Source organism: Amblyomma maculatum, chromosome 1 (genome assembly GCF_055883805.1).
Source record: "Amblyomma maculatum isolate TAMU_Amacu chromosome 1, ASM5588380v1, whole genome shotgun sequence".
NCBI lineage: Eukaryota > Metazoa > Arthropoda > Arachnida > Ixodida > Ixodidae > Amblyomma > Amblyomma maculatum.
Window position 1 is genome coordinate 336348851 of NC_139344.1, and position 23338 is coordinate 336372188.

At 46.9% G+C, this 23338-nt stretch overlaps 1 protein-coding gene across 1 annotated transcript in view; it reads right to left on the reverse strand.

Moving 5' to 3' along the window:
* Positions 1–5595: 5595 nt before the first annotated feature.
* Positions 5596–23338, reverse strand: part of LOC146207501 (fibroblast growth factor 9-like) — a 102199-nt gene continuing 84456 nt past the window's right edge. Inside the window, exons 2-3 of the mRNA XM_084588007.1 lie at positions 18981–19084; positions 5596–11403 (exon numbers count right to left, since the gene is read on the reverse strand). Of these exons, the coding sequence (XP_084444133.1) occupies positions 11200–11403; positions 18981–19084 (308 nt within the window). The 3' untranslated portion in view covers positions 5596–11199. The remainder of the gene's footprint in view (positions 11404–18980; positions 19085–23338) is intronic.

Below are 23338 nucleotides of genomic sequence, written 5' to 3' on the forward strand. Positions count from 1 at the left end.
AGGAGGACCGTCCGGCTCCTGTCTCCTCGTGCGTGCTCTTGAATCTACCGGAGTTCACATAAATAAAATTAGCGCCTGCCTCTACGTTTCAACGAATAATACAAGTGTGTTGTCCAGGAAAGAGACCTTAATTTAGTTGAGACAGAAGTCTTGAATACAAGCTGACTTGAGATTTTCCTCATCATCTGCAGCCAAACTACACCCTCTGCAGGGCAAAGGCGTCTCATATCCCCCCAATTATACCTGTCCTGTGGCAGCTGCATCCACATAATACCAGCAAACTTCCTAATCTCATACAAACCTTCATTATGCACCCTCATTGAACCTCTTGACTACACGACAATTGTTCACCACTATCGTCGTTGCCGTGCCACGTACCCGCCACCACATCACACGCTCACTCACGTACTGGCGACAACTCCAGACACATTCGTTCCCATCGTCTCTATTTGCCGACATCTTTCACCCCACGGACTTTCCGCCATACTTAACCACATGCAACGCCACTCCATCCACTCTCTACCACTACCTATGGAAATGCCCACATCCCATCTGCAGAAGGGTAGTTGTCTGGGTTTCAGGTGTTTAGAAGACGCACCTGGTTAAGCTGGAGTAGCCATAGAGCGCTTACTCCCTTAACGACAGTTTTTTTTTTAAATAACCTTAAGTAATCGTTCCCGCGGCAAACGTTTGCCTCGTATGCCCGTGTGTGGGAGAGAAAACGGAAGTGAAGGCAGATGTTAGGAATGCAGTGACTTCAGTGCTGTTTGTATGTTTGCTTGGAACCTCTCCTTTCCCAATTATTTGATTAGACAATACTCTTTCCCCAGCTTTGGTTAGCTGGCGAAAGCCTTCTTTTCCTTCCCCTAACCACCGATTGGTGAGAAGTGTCGTCTTTTTTCTTTTGTGTTGATGTCCCTGCAAAGGGTGGAGGCTGAGGGCTTAAAACTAAGTTTTCTGGAACTTCTGCATCAAACCAGGGTTAAATACCTCTGATTAGCGGTTTAATAATCTTGTAAATCATTTTTTCCTTGCTTGCTTGTTCTTAATTTAGTTATTTTGTAAATAAACAGCTAACCTTACCCGTCCTCGAGTAAAATGATTGTTAGCGAGTTAGAACACCAAAACCGTTTTTATTATCTCCACCTGAAGGGGAAACTCAGCTTATTCATCTGTAAGTACGAGAGTAGTTTCTAGAGATCCCCATGCACTTGTTCATATTTATTTGCGCTTTTAACAATAACCTGTAGTCGATTTCATCCACTAACCATATTTTTTTGGATAAAGTCACCTCATGAATAGTAATACCAATTAGGAAATATCGCAGAATTAACCAAATACAGAAATGGTGTGCCGACTGATTTATTCAGCCTAATATCCCGAAATGTAAATTCATGTACATCCCCGCCAAACTCTTCAAATCTTCATTTATGTTACCCTCTGAACTCCACAATGCTGCCTCAAACTAATTCTCACACAGATATGAAATACTGCTTGTGTTTCCGGATCACTTTGCTTTATCAGGTCTGGCTCCTCCATAGATAACACATTAAATATACGCGTAGATCTGTGCTAAACAAGAATATGCCTCGGCCATAAGGAACCCTCACCAAACTCACTCCTTTGAAGCTATTTCGAAACAAGTAGCTCGTTCCATCATACGTGTCCCGCCTTTGCGTTAATTATAAGCTCGAAATTGTCCCTCGCACCCTAACCGCTTAAAACGCTCCTCCGAAAATTTTCAATGCTTTATCTGATGCACAAAATGCTCTCTACCTTTCCAGCTCATCATGACAACCTTTTACACGCTTCTTCACGATCACCTCGCCGTTTCTCCACTTCTCTCAAGGTAGATGCTTCTCTGAGCATATTCCAGAATGCTCGCTCTCACGTCACGGGAACCTCGTTGCTAATTGCTCCAACAAGCGTGAGAAAGAGGAAGGCACGCGACGCGTGCGCCCCGTAGTGAGGTTGACTGGCGAGCAATGAAGCGTGCGCGTCAGAAAGGCACGGTATTTGAAAGCGATTAAAGATGGGCTATAGCGCTGAAACTATTGCATTTTCGACTTTATAAATTCTAATGCGGCTAGTAATAATGACCACTTACGAATCTCTGATTGCAACCAGGCTCTTGACTGTTAGAGTTCGCCGTTAGAGGTGAATATACTATAGCTAGAGTTACCCCATTCGAAGTTACTTAATCAGCTTACTAGTTAACATGATTCACCTTCTTCATCTCATCCAACACCGGTATTATTGCGTCACAAATATCTTCTATTTTAAAGTGGCGTTGTGAGCGCAAAATCACGAGGCACGGCGCTGGAAGGCGGAAGCTGGCAGCTGACATTAGAGAGATTTAGCTTACCGTGATCCGCGATCCGCCACCGTGACCCTCTACCGCGCGTGGGCAGAGCGCACAAGCTGATTGGCACCGACGCGGCAGGTCTATGTGCCCACATCTAAAGTCCCTTCCGGATGGATGGATGGAATATAGGAGCGTCCCCTTTGAAACGGGGTGGTAGCAGTAGCTATCATGCTCATTTTCCTTCCACATCAAGTATGTGGCGCCATCTATCGGCGTCAAGGGGATCTGGGCATGTGCAGTAGAACGCGCGGTGGCGGATCACGATAGCGGATCGCGGATCACGGTAAGCTAAATCTCTCTATTGTCGCGCACTGACTGGCAGTAGGGTTGCCCGACGTGACATTTTTAAAGTTTAGTGGCAGGACTACCCTGAAACACCCTGTGTGGGCGCTGGATGGAGCTCGGTGGCGAGGTATAGCCCCTGCTGCGACTTCACTCTGGAGGTGCCTAATATCGTGTTGCGACCAGATGCCCGCCAAATGCAGGTGTCATTATTCATGCTTGTTGCGAAGCTCTTTCAAAATTTACGAGGACGATTTCGATTTGGCTGAAATGACGTAAGGACATGTAGTTTAGCCAAATGGGACCATGGTTATAAATTAGTGTGCTCGGTCTACGCTAGGTTGAGTGAGAGACTCATTTTCTCAAACATTTCACCCGATGGAAGCTAAGCGTCAGACCAGGAGAAACTTACTACCTGCGAAAAAAATAAAAATAAAAAAATAATAATAGTAACGATGTGAAGCTGGCGGTGCTGAGAATTCATTATTTCCGCACTGCCAGGATTGGAGGCGGATACTTAAATAATTGCGCCACTGCTACGATATCTTTTTTCTTTTCAATATTATAGAATATATTCGATTCCAAAACCGGTAGATGTACCAGCTTCCTGTGATTCTGGCATAAGCCAGCGATGACAGCTTGTCACATCTAAGCGCTTATCTCCCCCCTCCCCCCCCCCCCCTCTCTCTCTCTCTTTAATTTTAGACCCTGCTGACGACGACAAATTGTAACCTTTAAAATTTTGTCCTCATCATCTGAGTGCCACATCTTGAAGCGTCGGATGGCTTCTGAGAGCTTCAAATCTTGAGTTCTACTCGTAAGCGGACAATAATCAGGTTTTGATGCAGGAACTTCGTCGAAGTATGTAGGTGTAAATGCAGGCCAAGTTTTTCGTGCGCTAGCGTGTGGATGTTACTGTTCAAAAGATGAAGTCATATCGTACGGTGTTGCGAAAGAAGGGTTTATTTCATTGAAGTTTTCACTGCAAAGCTTTGAAGAGTTCTACAGCACATCTTGTACACATAGGACGAAGAACACAGATTTAATACAATAATAATATTATGTCGTAATGTGAACACAATATAAGTGAAAGAAACGGAAATGACGCATCACTATATGCACATCTATGCTACAGTAACAGCTTGACCATTTCAGTGGCCAAAACTCAGTTTCAACACCTGGCAGCGCTTGAAAAACCAATAAAAATAAAAGTAAAAATAAACTAGAAGGTGAAGAAGAGAGAGTGCGCGAAGCAACTCAACTGGCGACTTCTCGCGCATATGACCCATCAATAATTCCTCTGCCGCAGTTCATGCTATCTATAGAACGCTTTGGCCTTCTGTGACTTGCGGCCACGCTTCACGAAGTAAATTTGGTATCTCAATTCCGATTCCCACGCCGAATGTGACAAGTACATCGAAAGCGAAGGTCCGATGCATACCCGTAAAATCCGATTCCCCTTTCCACATTGCAAATATACTTGTTTTTGACTCGTGTTCGTGTTGACACGAATGTACCCAGTTATGTTCATTTGTTTCCTAAGGAAATTTCGCATTCAAACATGTTGACAACGTAGGAATCTACAGAACGCTCGAATGATTGAGCGCAGAACACGAAAAAGGAAAAAAAAAAAAAGAACTATACGATATGAAACAATATCTAATATATGTACAAGACATGTGCATGCTTTACATTCGATGAACGAGCTTGGTATACATGGACTATCTACACTTAAAGCTATGAGCCTAGATATGGATGCACAACGAGAAATTGTGTCGAAGCCGGTAATTTGGGAGTCTGAAAGCGTATAACTCTATTATTTATTGTGTTTACGAGGTTACAAACACGAAATACACCCTCGCTTCACAATGGTTGAATTGGAAAATTTTCACCTCTCGCTGCGCAAGGTTTGTTTGCGGTCGGAGACGTGGGTACTATAGCCTTTTATGAATCATTGAAATCTCAAAAGATTGAAGTCTAGTTAAAGGAACGGCTTTATTATATGTTGAACAATCAGCTGCCTACATCCAGTACGGGCATTGGACTGGTGCAAATACCAACAGCGAATAGGGACGAGCTTGAACAGCCGGTAGAAAAGTATAAAAGTACAAAAGTGAAAAAAAAAACAACGTTCAAAACATCCATTGTCGCTAACAGACCGTCGTTCTAAGTTTGCATAGCCGTCTTCTCAAATGCTCTGCGTATCTGTTCAGTGTAGCCTTCGCCACTACGGCATCATGGAGCAACTTTTCAAGCATCCGCACCCATGAGCTTTTGGGAATAGTAAGACTCTGCGTCTCACTTTTGGGCAGCATCGTCAAACGAGACGAGGAGGTTTTCTTTCAAACCATAACGTCGTTAACAGCTGACCCGCAAGGGAAGGCACCATGATGGGCGTGGCCAAGAATACAATGAACCCTTGCCTCTCTCATATACATCCACACGTTTATCAGTTGCACACAGGAAGCCCTTCTCATGTAAAACTCTCAAAATGCATCTCAAGCATCCCTCTCACTTCATTCATCTCTGGACACCAAAACTTTACGGTAAGCTCGCTTTCTTAGCTTTTTATACAACTACCTTATGCCTAAGTCCCTTTAGGCACACTGTTATGCGACAAGCGGATTAGGTTTTAATTTTGCTTGCTTTGTCGATATAATCCATGTTTCTTTTTCAAGTTTTGTTCAGTGTGAACAGCAGCAGCCCATCAGAGGCGCGATTGTCTTGCCAGCAGATTCCTTTTGGCCACGTGACATTCAGAGGCACACTATAGGTCTTGGTAAAACGGGTAAAAAAAAAAAAAAAAAAAAAACACCCTTTCATAACAAAATATGACACCAGGCGTCATAAATTCTGTACCAAGATTGCAGTTATCATGCAGCCGTAATTATTTAACAGAACTTTAGAGGAATTTGTGCAGATGTATTGCCTACAATATTCATGTGCACTCTTCTTTTTTTCTGGGAGCCAATACATCCAGTGAAGCGGGTCATGCAACAGGTGTAGTCTGTACTTTCTCTGGTCAATGAACAACCAATGGTTAGCTGGTAAAGCTCTGGGGAAGAGTACACTCAAATTACTGTAAAATAGTTAATTTTCATAATAGTTTACTTCGACTGGAAGTGCACCCTCCCGCCTGCCACCACCGCCAACAGCCTAACTTTTCAGCAGGCACCCAAACGCACTATTATACTGCACTAAGGTAGGCTTCCGGCCTCAAAATTTCTTATATAAAAGAATACGTACGTTGAATACATCCTAAGTGGAAGCGTTATGGAATGAATCTCTCCAAGTTCTCCGCTGTTGTTGTTTTACAGACACACTACTCGCGTCTATGCATTCAAATAGTGTCAAGTGTGCGCGAGGACATTAACAAAACGAGAATTGTACTCTCAGTTATGAGACGCCATAGTGGAGGGCTCCGGATCTTGACCAAGTGCTGTGTTCTAACTGTTGCCAATGCCACACACCACAAGCGAGTCTTATGTATACGACTTCCACAGAAACGCTGAATTCACGGCTTTGGTTTATGCAAGCTATAAAAGAAGAAGGAAATATTCCAAGATGTTGTCCTAATGGTATCAAAATGGCAGTACGATCTCGAAGGCTTATAGCTATTAAGTGAATGTAAGCTCGATTATAAGTGCATTAAATACGCGTCGCAACGCTTACATGAAGTGTAATGTGTCAAAGATGCGATGACGTTACCTGAGTATTGATCGCAAATGCGTACAGGCCAAAAGTGGCTCTTCTACTAGGCAGTTTGCTTCTCTTAAGTCGAGCTAGCCGAGAGCAGGCTAGTGACTTCCAATGCTGAAGAGCATGCTTATTAAATACTAACGATCATAATCGGCGTTTGAGCCTTTTTTGAAAAAATGTAATACTGAATGAGTGAGCGCATCAAGCGCTAAATGTCACAAGCGCGTACAGCTTGTCGATATGACGTCATGGGAACAGAAAGAGTGCGGCATCCAGGCGCCTTGTCAACACTTGTTCGCTGATTATTCCAGTATTCTTCTTGCCAACTTGTGACATTGAGGACGCGCACTGTCAAAACCCTGCGTATAACGTCACAGCAGCTTCTCAGGGACGAAAAAGGCAAATAATGCAGCGTAAGCCTTTCAGGAAATGACTCGTTTAGTGAAGCAAAAGTGTTACATTAGCGAGTGCATGTAAGGACGCGAAATGACGACCTTTGGGGTTTTACGTAGTGGTTTTCAAGCCAGAATGCGGGTTGTATGGGCAGCAGAATTTGTACATGCTGTTGAGACAAAGACCATCTTCGCGAATATTTTATCCTCGTAAGTTTAGCTCTGGACCCATGATGTGATCTTCAAAGGCAGCACGAGAAATCTCTATGTTATCTATATTTTGTTTTTGCTACTTTCAGTGACAACTGTGCAACAGAGATCACTTGGAAAAAGGAAGACAGTTTCGAAGCCAGTTGGGTACTGCCTTTCTGAATGCTAGTGGCCGCATTATGTTACACTGGTGTAATGTATAGGAACTGCTCTTGAGCACCTGCTAAATTTCGTTTAAATGTGAGCTCAAGGCGCATAATCTTACTGTTCGCCTCTAATATATTCTCTAAGATAGAGTTAGCCTTCCCTGGCATCCTTCAGCGGCATTTTCACCGTCCTTCACTATCAACCACACGCAACTGGGACTGCACTCCAACCATGCCTTTAACTGTACGAGATCTCTTCTCACAATTGCTTGCTTTGTTGGTGCCTCATCACTACATTTCGGAGCTTCGTGGATAAGGAAAGTACGGCCAAAATTAAGTTAGCTGAGAACTTATTACTACTACTCCTCAATACTACTACTGGCTCAAGTCGCGGGGAAAGGTCTTGCAGTACGGTATATAGCTGCCCGCCCAGGTCTGCACCGCTGTGCAGAAGCCGCTAAGCAGGGATGTGAATGTAGGAAACAACACTCGCCTCGAAAGATATTCATCGGTCACTGGAGAAGAAGCAACGCGGTTGACGAAAGCTGGTGAGGTAGGTAACGATTGACTGCGTACATCGTTCCTGTGTGAGGAACTGTCTAAATGCCTCTATTCTTGCAAACACTTCGTCGTTGCTAGTGCCCGCGTTTATAGTAAGTTGGCAGAGCAGGGAGGTTAAAGATGGAGAAGCTAGTATAAAAGAAAAAGGCGAAAAGGGCTGGGGGAATAGTCGGGCTGCCAGGCACCCAAGTTGCTTTTATGAGAGTCAAGCCGCTGAGACGACCAAAGCTCGATAACCATACCGATCTGGTAGCTTCCAGTGAACTCCACATTTCGATAACGTGTACATTCACTCGTCTAAATCTTAGAGGCGTTCAAATATATTTGCTCCAACGTTGCAGACGCTTTCCAAATACGACACCGTCAGCGCTTCTTTTTTGCCATATTTTGAGTACTTGCTTTGTAGCTGGTATGGCCTAACGAACTCTGAGTGCGATCTGAAATTATCGTCCCGGTGGGCTTTGCGTAGGGGTACCTTTGGTTAGGAACGGGTTCATCTCGTCGAGCGACGAGATATTTTAACTTTAACGGAAAAGACGCGGAAATAAAAGTAGAAGACAAGAGATAGTTTTCTTTTCTTTGTTTCATTTTTTAAAAGCACGACACTACCAATGAAATGATGTTAATAAATAACGAACACAGAAGTTATTTGTAGTAGCGCTTGAAGTTGCACAAGCTTTCTTCGTATATGAGGCGGATGAAAGCTGTTCGGTTGTGCCGAGGCTTGAAAACGTGTCAGATGTTTAGCGAGTGAAATTCTGAGAAGAAACAATTATGTAACAAATAAGTTAGCTTTCCTTTGGAACTGACGAAGGTCGAAGCGCGTTTCGACACAGATTTTCAATGCACAGGTTCGGGTAACAATAAATAAGATGACACAAACATCGAATCATTGCAAGTATTGAAGGCGCGTGCAGTTGGGATCCTTGGGGCATGCTGTTCACAACACATACATATTTCACGCACAAACAGGGGTAGTCAAAAGTTCCCAGGCCGCAGGTTTTGCTTCCGTTCAGCATATTCTGGCACGTGAGATCCCATTAAAGCCATCACCATCAATTATCTAGGAGGTTAGAATAGTGCTTCTTCTACCCTCCACATGTATTTTGAGATTTGGAGCCGTCGTAACTGCCTGACTATACTGCTCAGAAGCAGACCATGTGATCTGGAAACTTTTGACTACCTCTGTACGTGCTGCTAATATAACCAAGCACATTTGATTTTTTTTAGTAAGCCTGTACTCGATTTGGGATAACAGTGCGGGAGGGAAGTGAACAATTTCTTCCTTCACCAAAGTCATGAGATGAACACTGTCAATCGCTGTTGGTTAAATTAAGGTCTCGGTAACACAAAATTACACCTTTGAGCGCCTTGCAAGTATACACTCTTACAACAATTACATCGCGCTTACAAGACAACGCTTTCTCTGTTGCATTGTGTTACATGGGAACAAGACAACGAGACACAAGAACAACGTTTGCGTTGGCGCTCACGCACTTTCGACTTTCAGATCTTTTGAACTTTTCTAGCGCCATATCTCTCAAGCCTCACTGCGCTTAAGAGCTTAAAAAAATCAGACAAAGAAAACACGACGCTAGAAATTCTGTAACGCGCGCACACGCACAAAAAAAAAAAAAAATGAACACCAAGGAAACCCACTTTAGCCGACACTTCATTTCGTAGCTCATTGCACGGCATGCCTTTCAACTTGTATGTACAAAACACCTCCTTATGCTCGAGACTACAACATCTAGTTATGGCAGTAGAAAGGTCAAAATGCAATATGAGTAGTAATTGTAGTAGCAGTAGAGCGCGGAACACTCGTGGCGGTTGCGGTCACAGCCACGGCTGAGACGGCCCGCTTCTGTAAGGAGCTCTCAGGCAAGACCAAGACAAGCGCGTGGTAGACCCCTGCGTCCGGTCGGTCGTAAAAACGAATAACTTACACCATCCTATGACCCCACGAACGCATTCGCGTCTCTGAGCATGTATTCTTCGCAAAAGCCTTCATATCGCACAATATCGGTGCGAGAATGTCCAGCCAAAGAAAAAGCATGGTCCACCACAACGCTGAACCTGACGTCACGTGAAGGCTCCTTCAATACAGTGACGACAGTGAGGCTTCAGACAGCCGAGCTACGAGGAACAGTGGAAGCATCAAAAAACGCAAGCTACAATGAGGCGCCTGTTGAGTCAGCACCTTGTCACAACTCGTCGAGCAACACTGCGATCCCAGACGAGGTCGCCAAAGTCTCCTTCAGAACAGTGCCGAGGTCTCGCGTGTCTCGCACAGAAAGAAACACGCACAAAAGCGGCACTGCAACAGTTCAGCAAAACACAGCCTTAGTTCGTACCATAAGCATAGACTACATGTTCACGCCACTTTGCGACGGTCTTCTAGCAGCGTAGAAGAACGTCAAGCAGGCAGTTGATATCCGGGCAGCCAGAGTCTCGTTGAGCCACCCTGTGTTCCGGCACCATACCGTGATCATTACCGAAAGTCCTTGGTCGCTCAATAAGAGCAATTACGCCCGGCAGCAGAGGGAAATATTCGGGTGTTAGTCTCTGTGGGAAAGCCGTGATAACTTTTGTTTGTTTCTAACTCGTTTGTGGAACATAACATCTAACGTATGCTTAACTGCGAACCTTTAGCAGCCATCTATACTCAGCTCGAGACGACATGACTGCAGTTCCCAAAAGAAAGTGAAGAATTTTTAACTATTAGCAGTTGTGAGAACTTAATTGTACAGAAACCACGTCATGGTCAGAAAAAAAAATCAATACAAAGCTGCGAAATTTCAAGGTGCCATCAGCGAATCAGCACCTGGAGCAGATGGGATGGCCGGAATGAGGAGCCTGACACGAAAAGTCTAGCATTTCTACTAGAATTTTTTCGAGTCTTAGGGTTCGTTCGAGTTCAATTATTTCATCGCACTAGAACCGCAGTTATAGTAGTGCGTGCGTTTCGGCGTTCGTCAACGGCATTATATCGGGTGCCAAGTATAGCGCACAGCGAGAGAACAAGCGAGGTTTGAAACACGCGCGGATCTAGCTTTTGCTCTAGAGAAATCAAATAGTCAGCAGCGAGGGGGAGTGCGCACGAAGGTCGACAGAAATCTTGCAAAAAGCGTTGTTGACGTACGGCGCTGTTTCTGAAGGAAATCGCGCAATTCTGCAAGCGGTTAGGCTTAGCTGGCGACCTCCCGTTGGACACGATCAATCAACAGCCTGCCATTGGCTCCGGTAAGTTGGTGTCACGGAACACAGTGGTATGACGACTGGCATTGTTGACGCCGGGTGTCGTCCCCAATCTCGGACACACTGGATGCGATGTTATTGCGAAGGCTCGCACGTTCGCTCCTCTGTCATGGTCGTCGCTGAATGGTGCTGAACGTTATTTAGCAACTACATGATGGCGTAAACGAGCGACTAAAAGCACGCCGCACGGGAAAACAGTCACATCGAGAAGTCCCGCCGTCGGGAAGGCCTTCGGGAGACTTCGATCGACGGCTTGCTGCTGCACTGCGTAGCCCGTAGTTGGGTCTCAGGGCTTGAAGTCCTTGACGCTGCGTGGCAGGAAGTTGGTGCCCTTTTGTCGTGGCCGGCGGCCCCTCTTGACGTGGCCGTTCTTGCCAATGGACAGGTACCAGCGCCATCGCGTGCCACGCGAGTAGCGCATCGAGGAGAAGGTGGTATACGAGTTTGGGAGCTCGGTCAGCTGGAAGATGCACTTCTCCGAGCGCCTCTTCTGCGAGATGAGAAGAAAAGAAACAACAAATTGTTGAGTACCTGATACTGCTTAAACAGCTCTTGACACAAAGGCTCGGCAAATAATATTCTCAGCTTCGAAGACCTGAGCCGTGCCTTGGACATCACCTGAATTTTACCTCCATAACCGTTGCGCTTGTTCCAAAATCTCCTCAGTAGTTATACCTTATTATATTACTCGAAAACCACTTGTCACAAATTCTTATCGGTCTTTTGGGTGTTCTGGTAAAAATGGAAAACATGCATGACATAAACAACAGCTGCCTGTCGAGATTTTACGGTACTTTCACATCAGAGTAAAAAGAAATTCTATGCACAAAGGTATGCTGGCGAATTCTGGCATGCCGTTTGAAACAAATGCACCCTACAACGAATCTGTCAAGTTCAATGACACACGCCTCGCTCACATTTTTCAGCAACTCGAGTAAAACTGCGCGCGCGTCTGGCGTACACAAACCTCTTTCCTCTCCCACACATATGCGCACACTTTCTCATTCTTCACACACATACACTGGCGCGCACGCAATTTCTAGTTTTACGATTTTTAAACTCTTCTCCCCACACACAAGGCTGGAACAATGGTGTGGTGGTATACTCCTGATGACAAGGGAAGTGCGGAAACAATGGTGCCTTGATCAGTCATCGTACCTGCGGTGTCAGTTGCAGTTGCAACAATGTAACCCCAAGTTTACTACGCTACCTTCCACCTGCATCCTTTCTATGACACCAGATCCCTCCCCCCCCCAAAAAAAAAAAACAAAAAGAAAAAAAAAACAAAGAGAAGACGTAAAATAACATTTGTTTAGAGCCGAGCACACCAATAATACAGGACAGTGCCACTCTATCAATCTCTCTGCGGTTTGCAGTGTAGGCAGGCCAGACGTCTAAAAAGCAACCGAATTTCGTTGGCCTTTTGTTTTTATGCCGCGTAAACCATTAACCGAAACCGCCACAAACAAGAAAATAGAAGGAGGAACAAAAGGCCGGAAGCGACCCATGTATGGTAGTTAGGTGAGTTAGGACCGACGAAATGACGTCTCTACGCGAAGACGCTTCGTTATTGAGCGTGGAAGCCATCGAAGCCAATGCTTTGGAGAAAGCTGTTGGCACTGTTAAATTTTTCTTTCGCCCCTCTTTCAATACACGCTCGGTTTGAGAAAGTAGAACATTTACCAAACAGTTCCCAATGCATTTTTGTTCCTTGGAGAGCGCAGACAAAAAAAAAAATACTTATTAAGGTTAATAGTGCGATCATATATGGGTAGCACAGCAAATGATGGTCCTCGTAAATCCACGAAACGACACACAGCTAGGTCTGTCAAACTCCCGCGCAGAACGTGTTGTTTTTCTTTTTTAAAATTTTTTGCTTGCACTCTTCGCAGAGCACGCTGCTTCGAACGAATCTTTGCTGCTCGGTTGCCTTCGAAACGTAATGCGATTTCACTGCAAGCCAAAGGCTTGCCGCACTAGTTTACACGGGAAAGTATATCCGTAGCAGATTACTGTGGGCCACATGGAACATTGCCCTTCGCCACCCGAGCGAACTCTAATTTGTCGCGACGCGTCTTAGTGGGCGACTTTGTTCGCTTTGAATGCTTCCAGCCTACAGTACGCGCAAACAGGTTTTCCGAATCTCGTACCCGGACGTAGACGAAAGGCGCATTCATTCCTCTGGCTATCTAGCGAATGTTGATTTCCAAAGATAGAGGCTCAAGATGCTCTCATGACTCTCGCCGTGATGAAGTGAAGATGCAATGCCTAGGTCGTTAGGTCAATAGCGTCATATCTGTGACAGCATATTCAGAAAGCTCATCGATTACTCTGAGCATGGGAACTCGGTTAAGAAGGCAAGGCCCATATTTATGCCGATGTAAGATAAAAACCGTGTTCTCTCCACGGTACACGTGTTGCTATGAAGCTTGTTACACACAGTCGCAGGAGTCGAACTGAAGCGTTATACTCTACGTATAAATACTCTAAAACTTGCGTAATCAGTTATAGATAGTGGAGTGTAAAGTCAGGAGGGCTGATGGAATGAAATTTGCGGTGACAGGATGGCCACCAGAGCTTCTGCTGCTTGTAATAAAACTTAATTAGCTTCATTAGAGATATCGTTCTTATCAGGACGGAGATCTAATTCCCTTCCCGCGACATCTTTATTTTTTTGGAAGAAGCTCATTTGGGGTGTTGGTTACATTTATGAAAGCTAAATGTCTATATCGTATTGGGGCATAGGAGCCATTGCCATGCACCATTTAGTTCAATTGGCGCTACGTTGCGAATTTCCGCAGTTTCATGAATCATTTTTAGGTGTGTGTTGACTAACAAAGGACATTGGTTAAAACCCTTGCTCTTTAATATCAATCAATCGCCCAGCGTGGTTATATCGCTCTCTGTAGTCAAAGTTAAGAATACACAAGTGACGCATAATACGTATCGTTTAGAAAGGAAACGGTTGGGATCACAGCCTTTCCTCATATCAGTAGCCCACGGAGCAGTTCACCGTGAAGTCGATCACCATCGTAATCGTCATCTAACCTGAATGCACTGTGGCGCAAATGATACGTTGATCCACAAAAAAAGGAAACCGGTTCGGAATTGGAAACTTGCGTTTTCAAGGTTTCGTGTCTCTGCTGCGAGCCTCGGAAGAAGTGGGAAGGGAAAAGCAGGGAGGGCACGACCAGGAAGCAACGAATGCGATGGTAAAGTGGCGTGGGAGCTCGGCAGCTTTCCTTAGCCGGTTTGCATTCGGCGAGGGCCGTTTACCTACAGCGTAGTGACGACGGCTGGAGCGCGCCAACTGCCTGCACGCAGCCGTCAGCGCCGCGAGTGCGCGACGTAGCCGCCAATGTCAACGCGGGGGGCCCTCCCCCTGCGACGAGACAACAATGTCTACAGCGCGCGACAAACACACGTGGTCGGCGGCGACGGCTCTTCCGCGTCCCACACGCATGCACTGCGGGCCGGCACCCGGGCTCGGCGCCGACGGGACTCAAAGAGGTGAGGATAGCTGTCGACGAGACAAGTGGTCCCCTTCGGCGCCGGCGTGGCGGAGAACGGCGCGCGGTGTTTGTTGTCGGAAGAGACGCGACAAAGTACCGCTCGAGAATCGGCGAGCGAGCCTCCCCCGGAAGGCAGGCAGCACTGCAATCCTTTAATGTGCAACGGCAAAGCAGAACTTGGAGGATGCGCGTCCAGGTGTAGCCTGCTCTGAGGCAGCGAGTATAAAGTTTTGCACCGCGCGCAGACGACACCCACGCTACAGACAATATGGTGAAATCAACAACTGACAAGAATAAAGTTTCATCGGATAGGTTGTTGCGAGGTTGAATAGGTTGTGAGGTTGGATACATTTCCGGCGCAGAGCAACACTGGGTACAACTGCAATGGGCAGTCTCTAGACACATTTCTAGAAATTGTCCATTCTAGAAACTGCTATATAGCAGTTGCTCTTTTGTCTCCGCCTATTTTTCTACGCGTCGTCCCTCCATTTTTACAGCCTGGTTATCTATTCCTTACTACGTTCTGCATAGAAAAAAGAAAGGTCGTACTAATGAAGTAAAGAAATACGCTGTGAGAACGCACTCTAAAGACGCGTGCTTTCGAGGAACGTGCAGGCGCATATCATTAAAGGAGGATATCCTCGGCGCACCACGGCGCAGAATGGGAAAGGACCACCGTGAGGTCGGGAAAAGGTCGCTGATCTGAGACACGCCTAGCATATTACATACGTGAGGGCAAGGTGGATCAACCCACAAGAACGAAACGAAGAGCACTGCTCGCGGCGAAAACAGGAAAAATACGAGCCATTACCAAGAGCTACACGCAGAAAGAGCAGGAGCCAAGCAGGAAAGCACGGGAAACGTCACTAAAAGCCCGAAAATCGGTCTGCGCCGGTACAAGGACACACTGTATATCTTGGCTCGCGATGGCTGTTTTGTACCAAAAAAAAAAAAAAAAAAAAATGAGCGCCTTCCACGAACGTCCCCTGCTGTATAAATTTTCATTTTCGCTGTAACAACCGGCTGTAAACAAGCACCCTAACCTACCCGTGTTAGTGAGATAAATCCAGGTCATAATAAAAGAAGAACCATTATTGAAAGTGCAAAAGTGTAAGACAATGGCCCTTACTCTGCTGGGACCTCCTCGAATGCACGCTAAACCCGCGCTTTTTATCTCACCGAGATTTCGTTACCCAAAGTTAAGCTGGTATCACATTGTACGAAGCCATGTAACAAGACCTGGAAGTAAGTCAAGAACTCACAACGACTTTATTACTATCTCTGCTTCCCTTCCAGATGTCTGCGTTAACATAAATTGAACTGGTGGTGGCTGCGCAGTTAGTTTTGAGCAGCGAAATTTTACAGCGCTTCAGAGGAAATCCGGCGTATAAGCTACCCTACCACGAGTAAAGAATAAACAGACACGAGGCAGTATTGAAACGCCCGTATCATGCCAGCAAACATTCGTAACCGGCGCCGTGCAAATGCAGGCTGCTGAAAAAGCTTACGCGAGTCAACTGGGAATGGGGAAGTCATAAAAGCGGCAGACGCAACGTCGGTACCCGCAGTACGTAATAGTTTCTCCTATGGCTCAGCAGACAGCCTCGGAGTAGACTTTTACGGGCAGCCACTCAGACAAAACTAAGGAGAACGGAGGAAAAAGAAATAACGAGGAATGGGCAGAGAGAAAGGAACTCCAATCATGCAGTTTTACGAGCCATTTTGTTCTGAAATATGGTCTTGCTAACGTAGTTAGAAAAGCCTATCCAGACGGCTTAATGGAAGTCTTGTGTATGCCGACGTTCCTTACGCCATAAAGTGTTTTTCTTTCTTTTTGTCCTTGGATTCCCGGGAACTCGGAGTTTCTTCCTCTCGTTACGTGCCCGTCGGCGTGGCCCAGTTACTAAGGTGAATCAGGTTTGCAGACTGCGCTGAGCTCCAAGAATAAAATCTCGTTATTCCGTAAGAGGTGAACTGCTGGCGAGCATCGATTTCTCCCGAGGTCAACGTCCTTGGGGGTAGGAGAGTTACAATGTAATTGCCGGCGTTGCTAGACGAATGTGGAGAGAGGGGCAGGAACTGTGCATTGTTGGGATCAAAAGCTTTCGGGCGGCGCTGTACCATACACGAGCGAGGAATATCATCAAACAGCGAACGTAGACGTTATCAACCATTCGGAGGGAAACCTCTGAGCTCATAACATCCCTATATATAGTGCCGCATTAGTAAGCACTTCCCTGTCGGTCGGACCCCAGGCTTTCGCAACGTAGACAGAAATGGCTTCGGAGCCGTCGTGAGGCTTGTACGGTGGAAGTAAAATAAGAAAATGTCATAGTAAATCTGCGCCATAAAAATGAATAATAATTTCTTCGTTCGCTCATGGCATTTTAGTCATGGAATTCTCCTCGATACTTTATTATGACATCCTGATGATTCGACTATCGTTACGCTGGCTTGGTGGCAACGTTTGCGGAACCTGTACCATCACATTTGTGGCCGGAAATGCAGATAAGGGTCCGCTGCGGACGTAAGAATTGAGATACGTCTCTGTCCAGCGAACTAACAATAGCTTCAGCGGGGTGTTTTTTGTTAAAGAACAACTAAATTTCGTAACGACGTGGTATCGTTAAGTTGCCCAGCTTTATTTGCAAGAAAGCCACGCAGATATTCAACTTTTTCACGCCAGAACCTTCATGATCCGTAACAGGCCCTGACAACCGCCCCTCTCATCCATCGCCTGATAGAGGTAACCTCCAAGCTTAAAATTAATCACCCTACGGCGAACGCATCATGGAAGTCTTCCGAAGCAAGTACGAGACAAATCTACGCATTGCGGTTATAAGTTAACCAATCAGTCGATGTGCCTAACGCCACCAGAAAATACCTTTATTTTCGGTTTAAAACAAAATGCCCCGAAGACAACGGATTTTAGCCTTGTTGCGTGATGCACAAATGCGCTGCGGAGGAGTGAGTAACAGCTCGTTAAGGTCTTCGTCGCACCAGCCTCCCCACGAGACAGATGAAACAAGGAACCCAACGACTACGACGAAAATGACAAATCTATAGGGCGCGTTCTGCAGAACCAACCCTTCCAGCCCTTTCGACAAATAGTACCGGGCGTTGTCCGGAATCCGGGGCCATCCTCTTCTCTGCGCACCCCATTTCTATTCGGCGTTCTCCTTTGAAGGCACCGCTTCTTGGAGACCCTGTAGGGGGAGCCGCGCAATACAAGAGATACGCTATAAACGTCGCGGCTAACGCGTCTGCATTCCTGCCCCGTAGCTATATTCTCGGCGCGCGCTTTTTGCCGAGTACGCATAGTGGTACAGGGAAGAAGACGCCTGACGCAACGCACGTCGCTTGATTGGCGTCCCGTTGAGCTCTCCGGTGACGCGCGCGCTCCACAAACTCTCTGCGGGTGCCAGGCATTTCACCGACGCACGAGAGCAAGGTTTTGCGGCGGCATTTCAGGGAGGCTTAGAAAGGGAGTGTGTCTCTGTGTCGCTGTGGGGAGGCACGATCAGCTCTGTCCGTTTGACTCTCTGCAGTCGCGCCGCGCATGTTTGCTGGGATCAGCTTCATTAAATAGGCAAACTGCCCCACGTCTCGCACCTCCGTGGATATTCCGCAACGCACGAGCGCGCTTGCGCGTTTGAGGCAGCCCCGCCCGAGGTCACCTGGGAATCGAGCACGTTTTACTCAGAGGCGAAATGACAAGGACGTCGTTATGGACGCTCCCGCGTCACGTCCGCAATTGATTTTTGACATATGACGTGCATGTGCCTTGGAAACGCTGTGTGGATCACCTTAGCACAGGATGTGGGCAACACCACTTTTCGAAAGCTCGCCTGGTTACTTTCTCGCTTACTCGTTCAGTCGCTCGTTCGCACACTCACTCACTCATTCACCTCACCTCACTGTCCTTCATTCATTCCCTTCGATCACATGAATCATTTCGGTCACATTTCTCACCACTCACTGACATAAGTCCAGTCCCTTCGCCCACTCCGCAAATTCACCTCTGTCATAGCACTCACTCGCTTAATCACTTCGCTCAATTCACTTGTCAATCACTAACCCACATAAGTCATTTCACTCATTCTATTTTCTCACTCACACTCTCTCACCCACTCAACCTTTCTGTTCATTACGCGACTAATTGCCCCGCCCAACACTAATACACCGACTGATCACTAAGTGGAGCATTCGCTTCTTCAACCATTTATACGCGGCCTAAACCTCTTCGTTATTCCCCCTCTCATTTCCTCCTTACATAATTAAATTGTGTACCTGGTTCCTTTCAAGCATGGCTAACTGATTCTCAGCTCACTAACTTCATTACTGCCCTTCATTATTGGCGCGCTGCTCTCCTGAGTCGGTAATTAACTCGCCAATTAACTTACTTGGTTAGAATATGTACTATCCCCTCTGCAAGTCACTGCGATTTGCATAATCACATAATAATTCACCAATGGCGCACAGTTCTGTTCGATATACGTCGGGAAGCAGTAGGCGCTAACGAGAAGCGAGAGTAAATGTGCGCGCATGCGCTTACCTGTCCAGAGAGCTGTCCCTTGCGGTTCATGCAAAGGTAGCGCTTGCTGACCACTCCGCGAATACTGTACAGCTTCACCGCCACTGCGTTCATCTCCAGGACGGCTGCGGGAGAACAAGACACAGGCGACGGTTAATCTCCAGCACGGCTTCTTGGCATTCTTACATTCACAAAACTGCACATAACCAAAGAACGCGCGTTCTCTACGTTCTGAAGCGCGAATATCTGCAGTAAATATATCAAGAATGCCATTTTTTTTTCTTTTTTTGCGTAAAGCCTCAATGGCGATAGCAATTTTATGTATGTGCAGCGTTCGGGGGCAGATTTATGCGCAACCATAACTTGCACATTGCTTTTCTTGAACTGTTTTCTCTGTCCTTTGCGCCGAAATCATCTTCGCCAATTTGATTTACCTGTGGGAAATTTCTCGGGGCATTCATGTGACCAGTAAACGTTGTATTAAGGAGCGGCATTCCAGAAAGCATCCCGCCTCGTACAAAAGCGTCCTGACGCAAAAGAAACGAATGCAAACAAATTGTGCATTCTTGCTAATTAGTCTAAGAATATAGGGCAGACCCCTTTCGAGGAACCGACAATCAAAAAGGTAGCGTAAATATATAAAAGTTTCCAAGCGCGCCACAATTAATGCTTCACAACGCCATGCACGCACGCGGGCTCCGAGCCTTGCCTTCATTATCAAAATTCGCACGCATAACAGCAGCAGATCAGGTAAATGCAGCAGCCCATCGATGGTACCATAAATCATTACGAGCAGGAGGGTGAGAAGCACTCATCCGCTCTTGGATGACCTGCATTGAACCTTCTTAGTTGGGAAAACTGAGCCATTCACAAATCAAAGACCCCCCAGATTAGTACCAGCCTTTAGTGTACTACCCAGTCAGGACGCAAGTTTATACCCCTTCCCCCCCCCCCCCCCCCCCCCCCCGCCTTGCTTCCACTTTCCCCCTGCGTTTTACTTGAGGTAAATCAAAGCAATGTTTTGGGGCAGGGCATCAGCAGTGGTGTTCCTGTGATCACCCTCCCCCCTCTCCCCTTTTGTTCGTACACATGAAATACAGGCAGTGTTTGATTAAAGCTCACTGAGGCCGGCCTCCTTACAGAGCTCAGGCTGTGTTCATATTTGTTTCCCACGGACAAATCCAGCCCCACTCCTCCCCAACCACCCATCCGCCTCGGACGGGTCGGCCATTTGTCAAGGTGAGCCCGGATAGAGTTCGCTACGGTCGGGGCGAGGGAGGGGGCACAGTTTAGAGCAGCCGCCATTGAGGCGGCCACGGCGTGTGTAATTAAATGCCACCGTGGCTCGCCGCCGCCACCATCCCACGTACAAGAAGAGCGAGAGCGATTGCGCCGCCGAGATTGTAGGTTGCGCGCGCGCAGGGCGCCAGGTATGCGCTCGTGTGCCGCTCGCCCCTGCACGGGCGCTGACGTCTTCATCAAATAAACGGACTTTTATCATGCCAGGGTGGGGCACGAAACGGCGCCCCGTAAGTGCGAGCGCCGTCGGATGAACCGCTCTTCCTCGCCGCGGAAGGGTTCGCTCAATGAGAGAGGTGATTGCACGCGCCTCGAGCGGCGATGGACGACAGTGTTCGGAGCACGAAGTGCTACACCGACAAGAGAAAGGGGGGAGGGGGGGGGGGGTGCAGTGCAGGTACACTGAGACTCTTTTCGCAGTCCCGCCTCCCCTTTTACTGCTCCTTCCAGCGCCATTTGAGCGAGACAAGTTGAACGAACTCTTTTTCTTTGCAACGTGGTCCTCCCTCGCTGTACCTTGTGAACTCCTTCGCATCAATTCGATCAGAAACAGTGTGACCAGACTTGCACGTTCGAAGCGCGCCGAGCGGTTTGATCGCGTTGAAACTAGGTTTATAACGTGGCACAGTTACCTGACCGGGTTTGGAGGAGTTAGCTATAGGTTACGTCTCGTTATGCTGGTCTATCTCGATTTGCGCGTTACGTGTGCCTTGTACTTCTTTCGTTTCCTGTGATACAGTGCTCGCATGGGCACGGGAAACGGAAACAGCGTGGCGGTACAAAAGCTGGTAGAGTTGTGCGACAAAGACAAGAACATCAAGCAGCAATAAAGGTCTCGGCAATAAGCTCTCCAGTTATTACTTCGCAGCGTTCTGCCCCAGGCGCGCACACATGCAGCCTCACGTCTGTGCGGTGAGCGGTAGTCCAATCTAGTCCAATCGAAGACGTCAATAAGCATAATTCCACTTTTGCTTATCCTTCACAGCGCTCGGCAGTCACGACGGACGTAGGCTATTCCTATCGCCGCCGTGTAGTGCATCTAATCGTACTCAGAAGTACCATTTCGGTGCATGTATTCACGGTAGGCTTGCCGAAAGAGCCACGCACGAGGAAGTGGACTCGTCAAGCTTCCAAGCTCCCGCGCATAGCCGCAAGCTATGGCGCTGGCAAAATAGTGTCGACCGCATTCTGGATGAGAGCAGAGCGCCTCGCGCGCACGTATACATATACACAGACGCGCGTAGCAACGCGTCTTCAGAGCGTATTAAGCGCTCATTAGGGCAACGCAAAGGGCCCGAAGACTTGTTCGCCGATCATCGGTTTTCCTAGACGTCTCCTGTCGCAATTATGCGTCGAGCATGAGACGAGCCCTTGGGCGCGAGCGAGCGGCGTCCTCACGCATGCATGCTGGTGTCGTGATTAAGCGCCGACGGCTCGCCTTCAGCGCGAACGGGTTGAGCGGGCCTCTCCTGAAGCGCCGTGACTAACGGGTTAGCACTTGAGGCACGAATAATTAACGCGGCGTCGCGTATGCGGCGAGAACGCTCAACGATATTTGGCTCGGAGGTGAATGCGTGGACGCGATGAGAGGCTGCGGGGGGCCCGGCTGTCGGCGAGTGTTACTTTACGCCGTCCCTGCGCACGGCGTTGTGCATTGTACTCGTTACATAATGTTTCGAATACAGGAAATCTCGAGTTCTCGGTTCCCCATCTTGGATGCATATCATCTCCAAAGTGTTTTTGTTATTTTTTTTTACGTACTGATAACATTATTACATTTCACCATTTGGTACCTGAATGTACTTTAGACCAAGAATAATAATAATTGCAAATAAATTCTTTTCTTTTTTTTTAATTCATTCTGTCTCTAATCGCTGGCTTAAGGAAAGCCATGCCCACAATGTTACTGAGATCAGTTGCGCGTGTGCTGCACAATGCGATTACAGAAGGATACAATTCAAGAACGAAAGGCACCCACCGATTCTCATTAAATTGTGGATAATCTCCTCGGACACGCTCGCATGATATCGCAGAGTGTAGCAGATGAAAGGGAATTTTTCCCGGCTTAAACAAATTAACCGCGATGTAATGAAAATCGGTCGACGCCAGGCTGCAGGACTTCCTTTGAGAGGCATCCGCCGCCTCGCTCTGTAAAATTGCATCCGACTATCCAACAGAAATGAATGCAGCACACAGTCGCTCTACTTTAATAACAACATTTTAGCGCAGACGGCAATATATATCTCTGTATATATACCAAGTGCTTGCTTATCATTAAAATTTTCTTCTTGTTGCTTCGATCAGTTGCTTCGAGCTTGTATACCACTGACAACCAGAGAAAAACCCGAAAGAGCCTTTACAAGTACTTCAAGAACTAAAGGTATCTGCAAGTGTCCTGAATATTTCAATGCCAAGTAACAAATGGCGTATACAAAGGAGGCAGAATATACAAATTTTCATTAAGTCCTCTTGACCCAAATTAAACATCGAAAGACAAGACAAGGAGAAAGGTGAGCGTAATAAATGCACTAATTAAATCTTCATTTCGTTTCCCTCACATCGAATAAGCTTCGCGTAATATAAGACCCTTGTTAAATGAAGACACATAGTAATTTACCTCCGTGAATAAATATTCCCGCAGCTGATATCCCCCCCCCCCCCCCCCATCACTTTTTTTTCTTCGTTGTTTGGCCTTATCGGCCCTGTCTGCAGTTGGTCAATCCTACGATATGCTGACTACGATTTACTACTGTAGTTTTGCTCTGGTTGCTAAAAAAAGAAAAAGGACATTCCCTGTCTAGGTAGCATACCCCTCCGACTATCTGCTTTAGGCGCGACCTCTTAATCTACGGTATCGTTGTTCCCAAATAGAATCTTCCCACGCCGCTAGAGATATAACGTATGACCATCTACGCTGCAAGTGCCCACGCCGGTGCTGAAGCCATGATCGCAGAGCCTGGCTCTACACGGTCATCAATATTGCATGTTGGCTGTTGGCGCACTCTCACGCACATGATACTTTGCAGACTGCGCATGAAGTACGCTGCTTTCTCGGAACCCGCCAGAACCGCCCCGCTTGT